The sequence below is a fragment of the Aphelocoma coerulescens genome, chromosome 12 (assembly GCF_041296385.1).
Source record: "Aphelocoma coerulescens isolate FSJ_1873_10779 chromosome 12, UR_Acoe_1.0, whole genome shotgun sequence".
Classification (NCBI taxonomy): Eukaryota; Metazoa; Chordata; class Aves; order Passeriformes; family Corvidae; genus Aphelocoma; species Aphelocoma coerulescens.
The window spans coordinates 21,252,043-21,265,575 of NC_091026.1; the positions used below are offsets into that span (position 1 = coordinate 21,252,043).

Below are 13,533 nucleotides of genomic sequence, written 5' to 3' on the forward strand. Positions count from 1 at the left end.
AGATGGATGTAGATAGATCTTGCACTGCACATGCTGGAGCTAGTTTGTGCGTATTGTTACACAGCCTCACAGAAAATACCTAAGATTAAGTCACTTCATTTAGGGAAACCCCCTTCCAGAGTGACTCACATGGAGACAGTTTCCTGTCCACACACTCCCCCACTCCCTCGACAGGCGCTCTGAGCAGCTCTCCCGCTTTGAAATCCCAAGCACAGGGATAGGATTCCAAAAGTGCATTTTTTTGCAGAATAGACTTTAAGGAGGTGATCAAACTGTTTGTTTCACGTGGTAAGAAACAGTGCAGGCTTCCCACTTAAAAGCATGTTTAATAGAAATGAGCTTTTACTAGTAGATCAGACTTTTTAAAATAAAACCCAAAACCCCAGGCTCCCCAAAAATGTCTTTTTAAGTGTGTGTGTGCCAGTCTTCTTTCAAATATTCCCAACAGAAGGATTTCCCTTCAGTAACATAACTTAAATCTTCTCTGCAGGACATATTTGAAGAAATTAGCTGACAATTCAGCTGAGCTGTCCGCAGCCATATCCAGCTGCAATGCCCATACAGGTTATATGCAGGCTAAGAAAATTCCCTACAGAGTCATTGGCACAAAGGTCACTCCAATTTCTGCCAAGCTTCTGCTGTTTAGGGAGTTGGGATTTCCCAGTACATCCAGCAGAGCCTCCCTGCACCATACAAGCTGCTGTGCACAGGACACAGTGATGTTCATGCCCAGAAACACAGCACCTCACGTGTCACTGTGGTCTGTTAAGCACTACAATAATTCTGCTGCTCCTCCCACAGCAATGACTAACGATTAGCTGGAAATAACTGACTAGCCAGGAACAAAGGTCTGAACAGCAGCTCTTGTGTACAGGCAATCTCACTGACAGGTGCTGGTTACGCTGGCTCGGAATGAAAGAGGCTACAGCACTTGTGTGCCACTGCTTGGAACACAGAACCCTGCTTCTAGAGAAAAGAGCCTGAAACTGATTTTTTCTCAGCTCAAAATATCAGCAATAGCAGGAGTGCTGAGCACTTAATGCATCCTCTGAAGGTGTGGTTTAACACGACAGATGTTGGGCCAACAGCGAGAGGAGTGACAGATCCTCCAGTCCCCAGAGCAGGGTCACACAGAGGTTAACAGAGGTAAATTAACTGAACTCTTTTGATACTGCAATACACTATGCATCTTGTACATTCCATCCTAGAAAATAATTAAATAGACTTCATAAGAGGGGGAGTTTTTTGGGTGTGGAGGAGAGACTTTATAATTCCATTAGCCTCTGTTCTGGCCCCTAAGTGATACTTGGCAAGTCTGTTAATATGCAAAAGCTTCAATTTGCTCACTGATAAATTAGCTGTTAGGAAAACAAAGCTTCAGATCAAAGGCATCAGTAAAACACAGCTGCAGGCTCTGAAGATGCTTAGCAGTGCCCGTGGTCGCTTCCCAAGGCTGTATATTCTTAGCATCAGTGGCCTTTTAGACTCAGGTAGGAGCTAATCAGGTGTAACAGAAAAATACAACGATGCACATTGCAGGGCCACCCCATGAGATTATATATTCCCCTCCCCTTCTGAGTTGTGTTTCCAGATCTGTTAAAAAAGACTGTAGGGTTTATTAGTTTTCCATTCCTTAAAGCTCGTGACAGCTCTACCAGCACTGTGAGCAATCCCAGTGTCCTGGATGCCAAAGCAGATTCAAGACCATAAAGTTCTATCTCTGGCTGAAGAGGAAGAAATCCTGAACTGTGCAACCTCTTCCCTTCCCCACACAGGCCACTGAGGCAGCACAAAGGACTAGACCCCATTAGCCCTGCCTGATTGATCTGCAGTTCACACCACAGGCTGTCTACCCACACTTCATTCAGACCTCGCCAGCACCAGTTGAGGTTAAAATCCCATGAAAAATCCTGAATTGTAAACTACTTAATCTTTGCCTGATTTTTTTGTTTAATTATGTGTGTAGGAATCTTCTCTTTACTAAGTTGTCTCAAAGTAAACTTGAGTGTTGGGTCAGAAGCAGATGCTGTAGGTTAAAAGGTGATCTGAACAAATCCCCACACTAACCCTCACTCCTGTAGTAAATCCCTGGCAACCTTCTGAGTAGCAGTGAGGAAGCACAAGAGTAGCACAAGAGGAAGTAACTCCAGTACCAGAGAGGATGCAGCTGGAATACCACTGAGGAGGAAGTGGTATAGCCTTGCCCACAGTCCCCTGAAAGCAGAAGGTCAAGAGGTCACAGGAGGGAAGAGCCTGGCACCCTCACATGCATCTTTCCCTGATAAGCTTTCTATACTGCTCACAGCATTTTTACTTTGGAAGGGCAAATTTTTGGTTTCAGTCCTCTGTGCACATATTGCAATGCAAAACAGTATTTTTAAAAGCAACCTCTGGAACCAGGAAGCAGTCCCTTGGGGCATCAAACATGGCTTCAAGACAACATTCTTGAAGTCACAAACTCTACTCTGTATTTCTGAAAATTTCCTCTCTGAGGTCAGTGGTTACAAGGCCTCTGAGATGGATTTGACATTGATGGACATCAAATTTACCTTCTCCAAATTCTTCTAAATTCTTGTACTTGTGCATTACTGAGCCCATAAACCATAGCCAGAGCAGCTCAGCTCCTTCTTCAGGTCACAGGTTCTGGCAGGACTGCTTATGGTAGGAAGAAAGGAAAAACGTTTAGGAAGCAGAATTCAATGTTTGACATTAACTTTGAAGAAAAGAAATTACCTTGGAACCACTGATCAAACCCCATCTTATTTCTGAGATTTCTTCCCTAACTGGTATTGTTTCACTTTCCATTCCAAACAAAACAAGCCTGATGCAATTAAATCCAGTCCTATTACCATCTACTATCATTTTCCTCAAGGGAAGCAGGAAGTATCCTTCCTCCTGTCAGAACTGACCTTTAACAGCCAGGCGCCCAGTGTGGCCATTCAGTGCAACCCCATGTGCCAGGCCCATGTCCAGCCCCACCCTCATTCTCTGCAGCACACGTTTCCATGAAGGCAGAGCTGTGTGATCTCTGATAAGAGAGCTCAGACAGCTCACCAGAGGAGGGTACTTTAAGAATGTAGGGAGAGATGTAAAAAGAGCCAAAGACTACAATTTCTTGAGTCTCTTCTCATTTTGACTCACAGTGAGCCCAGGATAACCTTGAGGTGAGCCTCAAGTATATCTAGTGAAGGCAAGGAGGTTATCCCAGAAATACTCACTTCCTACCTTCATATGTATTTCAAAAGAACTGTGGGTAAATAGGCAGAATATGGAAAGCCAGTCATTCCTACACAAGTGTGTGATTTTCTTCAGATCCACAAGAAAATGTGTTTTTGCTGTCCACAAATTTGGATCTAAAATGTTCTGTCACCACAATCAAGAGCTAATCCTGCCCTGTCCTGCAGTGTAGCATGATAGTACAAGGACAGAAAGGCAGCTGGGAAATGTTACATATTTGTGACTTGCCAGAAACTAAAAAAGGCTCGTGCAGTGCTGAGCCAAAGGGAAAAGCCCAAGCAGGACAGACTTGTACTGAATCCAGGTGGGAGCCACAGAGCTACCACCACAGCACGGACTGGAGGCATCAGCGTGGTGCAGCAGGCTGCTGCTTCAGGGTACAAAAATGTAATTTGCAGTTGCCTGGCAGTTCACAGAAAAACCAGCATGCTGACTGTTCTCAGAGTCCTGATGCTACCTGAAGTCAGGACTGCTGGTCCGTTCATGCTTTCCCCCCTCACAGTCTGAATTGGCAGCATTGCTGTGGTTCCTTCTCAGCCATTCCAAAGCAGCACTTCCAGGATGGCTGAAATGCTCCCTTCTATCCAAGGACATTTCAGGTAATCGACTCTGTTTGCCCTGAGGTTTAATTCATAAAGTCTCCACAAACCACCTCAAACAAACGAGTGAATATAAAAGTTTCTCTCCTAATGAAGTAGGTGCAGGATGTCTTGAATGAAGGACACTTGCTTTTTCCACCTGGCACTCTGGGCTTTCTGCTGGCAGGACCCTGAACACCCTGACAGCCTCATCCTTCCCATCAGCCTGCAAGACATGATGGCACTTGGGAACAGGGGAACCCAGAGCCCAGGGAAACTGTGAAACACCCAGATCATTCCACTGGACCCAACACTGTGCTGGTTGGATGCTGCTGCTGTGGCCGAAAACCTGGATGGTCTTTGGATGAGGGACATCAGAGAGGCCCTGGCTGCACATCATTGATGCAGACAGGCTGTTACTGACACAACCAACACATCTGGAGTGACATGTGGCAGCTCACATGGGACTCTGCTATGCTGCTGCCAAGGATTTGGAGTAGTCATGATGTTTAATTTGGATTGTGATCCATTTCCGTCCAAAGTAAAAGTTGAGATGGCCTAAAGCAAAATCCAGACACTGAAAAAGATCAACTGTCTCGCTTAAAATGTTTTCTTCAATGTGGGTTTCTTAGGATGACATATCCTGGATATGAGATCTTCCATCCTCCAGCTTTTCCATTATGGCCTTGCATGTTTAGGGATCTCAGCACTCCGTAATGCTTTAAAAACCTGGGCTGCTGCAAGGAGCACCACTTGTGTTTTTCTGCTCCTGAAGCCCAGGCTCCTCTGTAGGTATGTCCCAGGAAGCACAGCCTTTGCATCTGAGTGCTGAGGGGCTGATTTGGAAGAAAATGTATTTCCTTGCTCCAAGAACTTTAACCCTTGCAAACTCAAGTGCTGGGTGAAATTTATACAACACATGCCTAGGCGTCACTGCAAGACAAAACAGATCAGTTCACATCAAATTCATTCTGCAGCTCTGAAATGAACTCAAACCAAGTGTTTTTTCCAGGCAAGGCAGGTGCAGGCATAACTTGGCACTTCAGTATTGGAAATTATATTCTGTAAATTCGTTTACACCCTAACAAATTATTTAAACTAATCCAGTAAGTTAATTTCAGTTATCCTGGTAAAAATTAAGCAAGGCCTTGGAACACCTCTCACTCTTTTCATGAAACTCAGAGTTGTAAAGTGATGTGTGGGCACTGAGTTTCTTGCTGATGAGGCTCCCTCAGCAGCTTCCATTTCACAGATATCACAGGTGACAAAACTCGGTCCCTGGGCACAGGTGTATGACCAGTACAGCAGGGCTGACCAGTCTGACATTTTCAGGACACCTCTCACATTCTGTAGAATGAGCTGCTCATCCTCTGTGGCCTTATCACTGCTCTGATCACCCAGAGTAGCTCTGCAGCCACCCACACTGCACACCACCACCACACTGCAGCTCTGCTGCATGCCCAGCACACGTTGCTAATTGTGGTTTATTTGTTTCTGTGCAAAATCTGCTGGGGACAGGAAAGGCAGGACAGTCCCATTAACCAAGCACCTCCAGCAACAAGGGTTTGACACACAGTTCCTCACTTAGACTTGTGAACTCTTTGTCATGTCTTATCACCCACCAGCCTCAGTTCACAGCTCTTGTGACTAAGGCATTGGGCTCACCAGAGCTGCTACAAACACTGACTAATTCTTCCCCATCCAGTAACCGTTAAACAGCTAATTCACTTCTCTCCTAATCTCTCAGTGTCAAAATAACCTTCAGCTGTAGATTCCCAAACACCATACTAAATTATCTTTCTCACACACATGAAAATAGTAAGACTTAAGAAAAATTAGGTAACGAGATTTGACATCGGGAAGAAATTCTTTCCTGTGAGGGTGGTGAGGCCACCAGGTTGAGCAGAGAAGCTGTGGCTGTTGCACCCCTGGAAGTGTTCAAGGCCAGGTTAGATGGGGCTTGGAGAAACCTGGTCTGGTCCTAATTACAGGATAAGTTGTTGGTTTTAATAAGTTAAGTGTACGGCAAATGTTCTTTAGTTGTGTGCCAATATTGTGAGACAAATAATGATGATTCCAGGATAATATTAGGACCCCTTGGTTAGCTGGACAATTGCTATTTCCATCATTCCATTGACAACCCTGAGGAGCAGAGTTGTGCAGAAACACCCAGCATCCTCTGGGATTCAGCATGCTATTGATACAGATTCCAAATGGACAAACCTGGAGCACCTTCCAGACAAGTGGACAGCAATGCTCCTCCTCAGGTGTGCACTAAGCCAGCCACGAAAACAATGCTGCCAGCTAATCAGGAACTGCTATTCCCTGTAAACAGGGCTCCCAGACATGCCCAACAGGCGCCTGCTCACTTTAACTGAATGCTGCTGATCCTGGGAGCCAGTCTGGTTCCTTAGCTCTAGGAAGGGGTTCATAATAGACACACAACACAGCTCTGGTTTGGTCATGAAGACAGTTGTCATATTTTCCCTCCTTTCAAAACACAGGTAGGAGAGCTGCTACAAGACCTGTCATCAACCAGAAACTGTTCTCCAAGTGGTGCCTGGACAGATTCCAAGAGCTGCAGCAGAGCGAGCTGATCCCCGCTTCTCGCCTTTCAGTGTGAGGCCAGCTGGGAAGGTCAGAGCTGCTGGTGCTAGGCCAGACACATGGAGTTCATTTAAGTGTCTGGCAAACAACTTCACCAAAAGATGCTGAAAATTCTGCTAAAGTAGCTCAGCAATCTGAGCTTGTTGTCCCACTTGAACCACAAAGTTTTGCCTTGCTATAGGTGTTGCTGCAGGATAAAGCTGAGCAAAATCTGTGACTACCTCTGCTTTAGCTTATTTTTAAATTCTCATTGAAGCCATTTCACAAACTTTCTCCATCATGTTTATGACCCAAATTACACGTTTTTCATAGTATATTTTCAGACTTGAATCACAAGTCAACCCACACCTTCCCTCATCGTTCTCATCTGAAAGCAAAGCAATGCTTCAGAAGGTTCAATGGGAGGAGCAGCACCTCAGGCCTCCTGTTCGACATGAAATGTGACAGCAGAACCAGAACACACATGGGGAAATGAACACAAACAGTGCTGCTGACAGTACATGCTGCACCTGCAGAGGTAGAAGCTGCAGGGACAAGTTGTGCTTACATTTATCAATTCAGTGCTGGGTGTAAAGACTCCAGGACCTGAAATGAGGAGGGAAAACAGTGCCTATTCAGCTTCATGCAGCTCACACTTGGTCAGGGTGACAGGGGCATGGCCATGGCAGATAGTTAAGAGTGGCCTCTCTGTCTCTCCTGAAAAAAACATTTAGCCACTAAATTTTTCTTTAAAAAATAATTCTAATTCTGGAAACACACCAAAGAAAACAGCCGAACCATCGAGACAACTGAGTAACAAGGAACGAAAAGAGAAATGGCCCCCCTACGGTTTGCCACCCACGGCACTGGGGTTATGGCAGCACCGGCGACTATGTGGGTGCTCAAGGGCCAGAACCCCCCACCCCAGCTCTGGAGCTCAGCGCCAGGAGCCGAGGGGCTGCGGGGACACCCACACTCCCGGAGGGCTGGGCTTGGAGCCGGGGAGTGACCCGCGGGCCCGCCAGCGCTCCTCGAGGAACATGAACGCCCTTGTCACCGGGTGGGAACACGCACGGAGCCGCGCACGCCCACCCCGGCCGAGAGTCCGACAGGCGCTCCCCGCGAGTCCGGATGGACACGCGAGCTCCGCGGGGCCGCGGCGCCGCCTCCCGCCCGCGCCCAGCCGCGCACCGCGCGCAGCGGAGGCGGTGCCGCCCGGCGCGGAAGCGGAAAGGGCGGGCGGCAGTGGCGCGTGGGGCGGTGCGCCCGGCGGCCGTGCGTGATCCGGGGGGTCTGTCGTGGGTGGGTGTGGGCGGTCGCCCGCCCTTCCTCGGCAGCCCGGCATGGCAGAAGGGGAGGCGGCCGGCGACGCGGGGCTGGGTCCGGCCCCAGCCCCAGCCCAGGAGGGCGCGGAGCTCGCGGCCGTTATCGGCGCTACCGTGCCCACGGGGTTCGAGCAGACGGCGGCCGAGGAGGTGCAGGAGAAGCTGGGCTCGGCATCCAGGATCAGCAGGGATCGGGGCAAGATCTACTTCGAGGTCCCGGCCCGGAGCCTGCCTCAGGTCCGTGCGGGCTGCCCGCCCCGCCCCGCTCCCCGCTCCGCCGTGGGCGGGGCCGGGTCGGTGCGTCCCAGCCCCTCCGAGCGCGGCGCTTCGGTCTCGGAGGCCTCCGGTACGGACAGCGTTCCGCACCCAGCCGCGGCCGGCCTGCGTGCAGCAGCTGTATCCGCCTTTACCGGGGTTTGGAGGGAGATGGAATAGATCGGCACGTTAAACCAGTGCGAAGACCTAAACTAATAACTCCCGTGGGGACTAAAGGTGGAAAACTGTAGTCTCTGAAACGACATAAGATGGCAAAATTCTAACGACAGTAAACACAGTCCCTACGGCACACGGTTAGTAATGTGTCGCCGTGCCTTTTCATCTCTTCTAGGTCCATCGTCTGAGGTCAGTGGATAATTTATTTGTTGTTGTTCAGGAGTTCAAAGACTATCAGTTTAATGAAAATAAGGTGAGTTACTCTTCATTTTTCAGTCAGTTCTGGGATTTGGAGTGTTGTTTTAAATTTAAGACTAATATCAAAGTATTCTGTTTGCTTAACAAGTTTTTAATTTGTGATATTATTCCAGTTCTCTTTTTCTGGCTTGTAAATGGAAGTGTGGCCATGTCGTTTAACATAATTTCTACAGTTAAATAATTTGTATTGGCAAAATCTGGGATAAGAGCTGATGCCATGTCATTTAACATAATTTCTCCAGTTAAATACTTTGCATTGGCAGAATCTGAGATAAGAGCTGATGCCATGTTTGTAGGTCACAGGTGTAGGACAGTGAAGTGTCACTTTGGTCACTTAATATGGCGTTGTCTATTTTACAAGATAAATTATGAAGTCCTGTGGGTCTGGTGATTTTCAGTGTAATTCCGTTTAGTTGTGGCATAAACAGACAAAAACCTGTAAGCTTTGCTTAAACATGTAGTGGATTAATGTTTAATAAACTACTTCGAGAGACCTAAAAACAAAGGATAATTTTTTGAAGTATGGAATGACTTCAAAGCACAACTTTTTCTGTCTGTTAAAGGAAGATGCTCTAAAGGATTTGGAAGATTTGGTTAAAAAGCTGCCCTGGACCGATCCATTGAAAGTCTGGGAGTTGAACAACAGCTTGAAAAAGAAAAAGACAAAACGCAAAAAACATAATCTGCAGAGTCCTGCAAGCAGAGAGAAGCTGAATGATGGTGGAGAAGAGGGAGGAGCAGACCAAAATAACACTAATGACCAGGAGGACTGTGCCCAAAACCCTGTGGCTGTGGAACCCACTGGTGGCCAGAATACAGAGAAGCCCCAAGGAGTGACATCCAGAAATGGGGTGGAGGAGGAGGAAGATAACAAGCAATCAGATGTGAAAGTTGAAGTGCAGGCGAGTTCTGAGAGTGGGACCAAGGCTGGTGACGGTCAGACAGGCGAAGGAGAGGCGAAGGTGCTGAGGTTCCGAGTGACCTGTAACAGAGCTGGAGACAAGCACAGCTTCACATCGAATGAGGCCGCAAGAGACTTCGGTGGAGCTGTGCAAGAGCACTTCCAGTGGAAAGCTGACATGACTAATTTTGATGTGGAGGTATAGTGGCATGCCTTACCTAAGTTTCTGCTGTACAAATTTTTAGTTCTTATTTCTGATGCTTAGAGAACCCCAAACTGCCTTCCAGAGACTCTGGAACTGAAAACTGGTAATGCTGAAATTGGCCTTCTCTGAAGCATTCATTTCCCTGGCACACTATGTGTGTCCTCTGATCCAAGCACTTGCCTTGCTTTCAGCTTTAGTAAATCCTCTAATGCATTGTTTAATACCCATCTAAGTTACCAGGAAATGCTCCGTATGGAAGCTGGTTTGGGGGTGAAGGGGACAGAAAGAATTAACAATAACTGTCTGGTATTTATTTCCTGTCAGGAGAGAGCAGAGGCTGGGAAAATACAACCAGCACCCCTGGCTTGTCGGTGGTGAGGAACCACCGTTTTTGAGGGGCAGAAAGACTTGAGTTTTTCTTGCTGGTTTACTAAGGGCTGGCCACTGTCCTGGAGTGAGATTTCACCTCGCTAGTTAATGTAGCCCCCACCACAAATACGATTTTTATTGCTGCTTTGCAGATGCTTCACTGTGTCTTGCAGGAGTTACCAGGCTTCTCCCCCAGACTTACAAACCAAATCCTTTAAGAAGCCATTGCAATGGTTATAGCACTTTGAGAAGTCTTGTGCAACAGATTCAGTGTGAATGAGAGACTGTGTGAATGCTCTCCTGAATTCTGTCCTATTGAAATGGTGCTTTGCTTTACTTCCAAGAAGAAAAGCTTTTTTTATACATCATTCCTGGATTTTAAATTACCATCTAAGATTCCTGTAAGTATTTACCAGGCATTCTGTGGAAAGCTTCTGTTACTCCTGAAATTCACTTCAAGTTTTTTCTTTAGGTTCTTCTGAATATTCACAGCAATGAAGTCGTGGTGGGGATTGCATTAACTGAAGAGAGTCTCCACAGACGGAACATCACACACTTTGGACCCACAACGCTGCGTTCAACTCTGGCTTACGGCATGCTCAGGTCAGGGCAGTTGTGTTGTATTACGCTCGGTTAACAAGTCATTTTGTTTCAGAAATGAAACCTTTTATCTCCCCCACTGCTTCCTCAGAAACCATTTCTGTTAATTCTTAAAGAAAAATAAATTAAAAAAACCTGGAGTTGCTGACACCACATGCCTTGTAATAACAGTGGGTGTTTCCCAGCCAAGCAAAGTAAACATTTGCTGTATTAGCCAAGTTTCAAAATAGTGTATCACATTCTTGAAAGACTATTACTGCATTGCTGGTTATAAAATAGTGATTAACTAGTGGAAAAAATAATCACATGAAGGTTTTTGTTAGAAGGGTAGAATCAGAGTGATTAAAATAGTACACTTTCCCTTCTTTACAGAAATTCAGGTTTTTAAGACATTTCTCACCATATCTTTTCTTCTGTTCCTCAGACTCTGTGATCCCCAGCCCACAGATATCATAGTTGATCCCATGTGTGGTACAGGTGCGATACCAATAGAGGTGATTCTTCCTTGATTTTTTAAACTTAATGAAACTTGTCTATATCTGCAGCTGAATAATATGTGTAAGTCTTCTTGGTAATGACTGAATTTTAAGATCCAATCTCACCAATTTATGAACAGATACAAATACACTTTTTTCAAATTACCTCATTTTTCTTCCCTAGAACATAGCAGGAAGAAGCTAAATCCAAAAGTATTTTGAGCTTTAAAGGTGCATAATACAGCTGTCTGTTACAGAATTCTAAATTCCCTGCCATCCACTTGCAGTCGCTTTATTGTATTCTGTCATGTTTGAGAAATTATTCTGGGTTTTTTTTCATTCAAGCAATGTTGATGCTAATGTTGCTTATTACCATTTTCCCCCCAGGGAGCTGCAGAATGGCCCTACTGCTACCACATTGCAGGGGATAACAGCCCTCAGGCAGTGAAGAGAGCAGCAAACAACATCTGCTCCTTACTGAGGAAAAACGAGAGTAAGGACAGGTGAGTCGAGCATGAGGGATTTTCCTTTCCTGCAGTGTTGTATGCACAGAAACCCACTTTGCAATGATGCATTTGAGTGTCTGATTCATATTTGCTTGTTGATTTTGTTGCCAATGTTCTAGACCTCCCCAGTGTAAAAACCTTCTGAGTGCTCATGTCTCAGGTAGCTGCCTTTGCTCTTGCAGCAGCACTGCCCTGGGCGTTCCCTTGGACATCATCCAGTGGGACATCTGCAACCTTCCTCTGCGGACGGGCTCCGTGGACATCGTAGTGACAGACATGCCCTTCGGGAAGAGGTGAGATGTACTGGAAAGGTGCTGTGCCTCACTGCCGTGGCTGCATGCACTGTCCTGGTCCAGGGCTGGGCTGCTCCCCAGTTAGGGACTTAAATGGGCCCGGTTGGGAAGGAGTTAGGAACCCTATGTTAAAAATGAAGTTTGAAAGTAACAGTAACTGGGGTCCTGAATGAGCAGATTGATGTCTGGGAGACCAACACTGAACTGGTGTCGGTGATCACAATGGGGATCTGAACGTATCTTGCAGGATAGGCTCGAAGAAGAAGAACTGGGATCTCTACCCAGCTTGCCTGATGGAGATGGGCCGGATCTGCACCCCAGGGACGGGCAGGGCTGTGCTGCTTACCCAGGACAAGAAATGCTTTGCCAAGGTTTGTTCTGTGAGAGAAAATCAAACCTATTTACACTTGAAAATACATTGAGGGAAAAATTGTAAGCCATCATCATTACAAAAGATACTCCACTTATAGAGCAATAATTAGTAACACTTAAATGCAGTTTTGGACCTGAAAAGTCCCTTAATGTTGTCATCAGATGGGTTAAAGAATAATAAAAAATAATGTTATTGTCTTAACACCATTCTTGGGCTGTTTTTGGCTTGCAGGCCTTGTCCCGTGTGGGACACATCTGGCGCAGAGCTCAGACCGTGTGGGTGAATGTGGGGGGACTCCATGCTGCAGTGTATCTGCTGAGGCGCACCTGGGAGAGAGCAGAAGAGAGAAGATCCTTCTGGTAAACTGTGTGGAAGAAGATGAGACACCTCCAGACTTTGTTGAATAGCCATCTGGTAAAGCAGACACCTGAGAGCATAGGTCTGTCAGTTTCAAAACCAAACAACCTATGCAGAAATTGTCACACAATTAAACCAGGGATCAACTTGAGAGCTACCAGTTCTACTGTGTGTTCTGAAACCTTACTATTTAAATCACCTCTGCTCCCTGCCACCCAAACTGAAATTGGTTAGTGGAGTTAGTAATTCTTTCCCTGGCCTGAATTTTCTCTTGTATTTTTCAGTTAAATGTTTATTTCTTCTGCTTACAATAGAAAACATGTTGAAGCAGCTCTGGGGGTAACAGTAATTTATTTACCAAGCTGTATCTTCAAATGACTAACAGTACTACTAAGACTTTCACCATAAAGGGTTCAGAGGTAGGATCCATAATGTAGTTTTCTAATTTATACCATTGCGCAAATGTAATCTAATAATAAACCAGTATCTGGTTTTTGTGGTCTGATAAGCAAATTCCAGTTGGCAGACAGTATGCTGTGCTGCTGATTCTCTTGCCTGTTACCTCACCTTAGTGCAAATTACCAGTAAATGTCTAATCCATATTTTAGTGTTCCATTGCCATGGGTGAGGGGGTAACACACAGCCTTAGAATACAGTCTGTGGTTACTATTTGAGGACAGAGATTCTTCTACCAGTTGTATTAAAAAGTTCATGGTTTTGGTGTCTACCATGGGCACATCAAGGTGGCAATTTGAGTTTTTTGGGTGATTTAACTACCGCAGTTACGCTGCCACAGTATTCACAAAAATATTGTTGCAATTTTTTTTTTCTTCTGTGACCATACTATGATTTCTCAAGCCTCTTACTCTGCTCATCAGAGGCTGAGAACACATTGCCAGTTTGCCCTTTTTATTACAGTGTGTTCATGCTAAGTATGTGTAACTGTTCAGAGGTGAATTGACAAGTATTAAAGTTTTAGAAGTTTTGCATAAAGAGATGAGTCTTAATTGTGTTCTTTTTCTGGTTCGTGTTCAGAT

At 45.8% G+C, this 13,533-nt stretch overlaps 1 protein-coding gene across 2 annotated transcripts; it reads left to right on the plus strand.

Moving 5' to 3' along the window:
• Window positions 1-7,647: 7,647 nt before the first annotated feature.
• Window positions 7,648-13,489, plus strand: THUMPD3 (THUMP domain containing 3). Of its 2 annotated transcripts, none has more exons than XM_069028001.1 (9): window positions 7,648-7,963; window positions 8,334-8,411; window positions 8,980-9,516; window positions 10,364-10,494; window positions 10,916-10,985; window positions 11,355-11,470; window positions 11,656-11,766; window positions 12,014-12,137; window positions 12,371-13,489. In XM_069028001.1, the coding sequence occupies exons 1-9, from the start codon at window positions 7,745-7,747 to the stop codon at window positions 12,500-12,502; spliced, it is 1,518 nt and encodes a 505-aa protein (XP_068884102.1). In that variant the 5' UTR covers window positions 7,648-7,744; the 3' UTR covers window positions 12,503-13,489. The 2 variants fall into 2 exon arrangements, with proteins under 2 accessions (XP_068884102.1, XP_068884103.1); XM_069028002.1 differs by having other exon boundaries at window positions 11,659-11,766.
• Window positions 13,490-13,533: the final 44 nt, after the last annotated feature.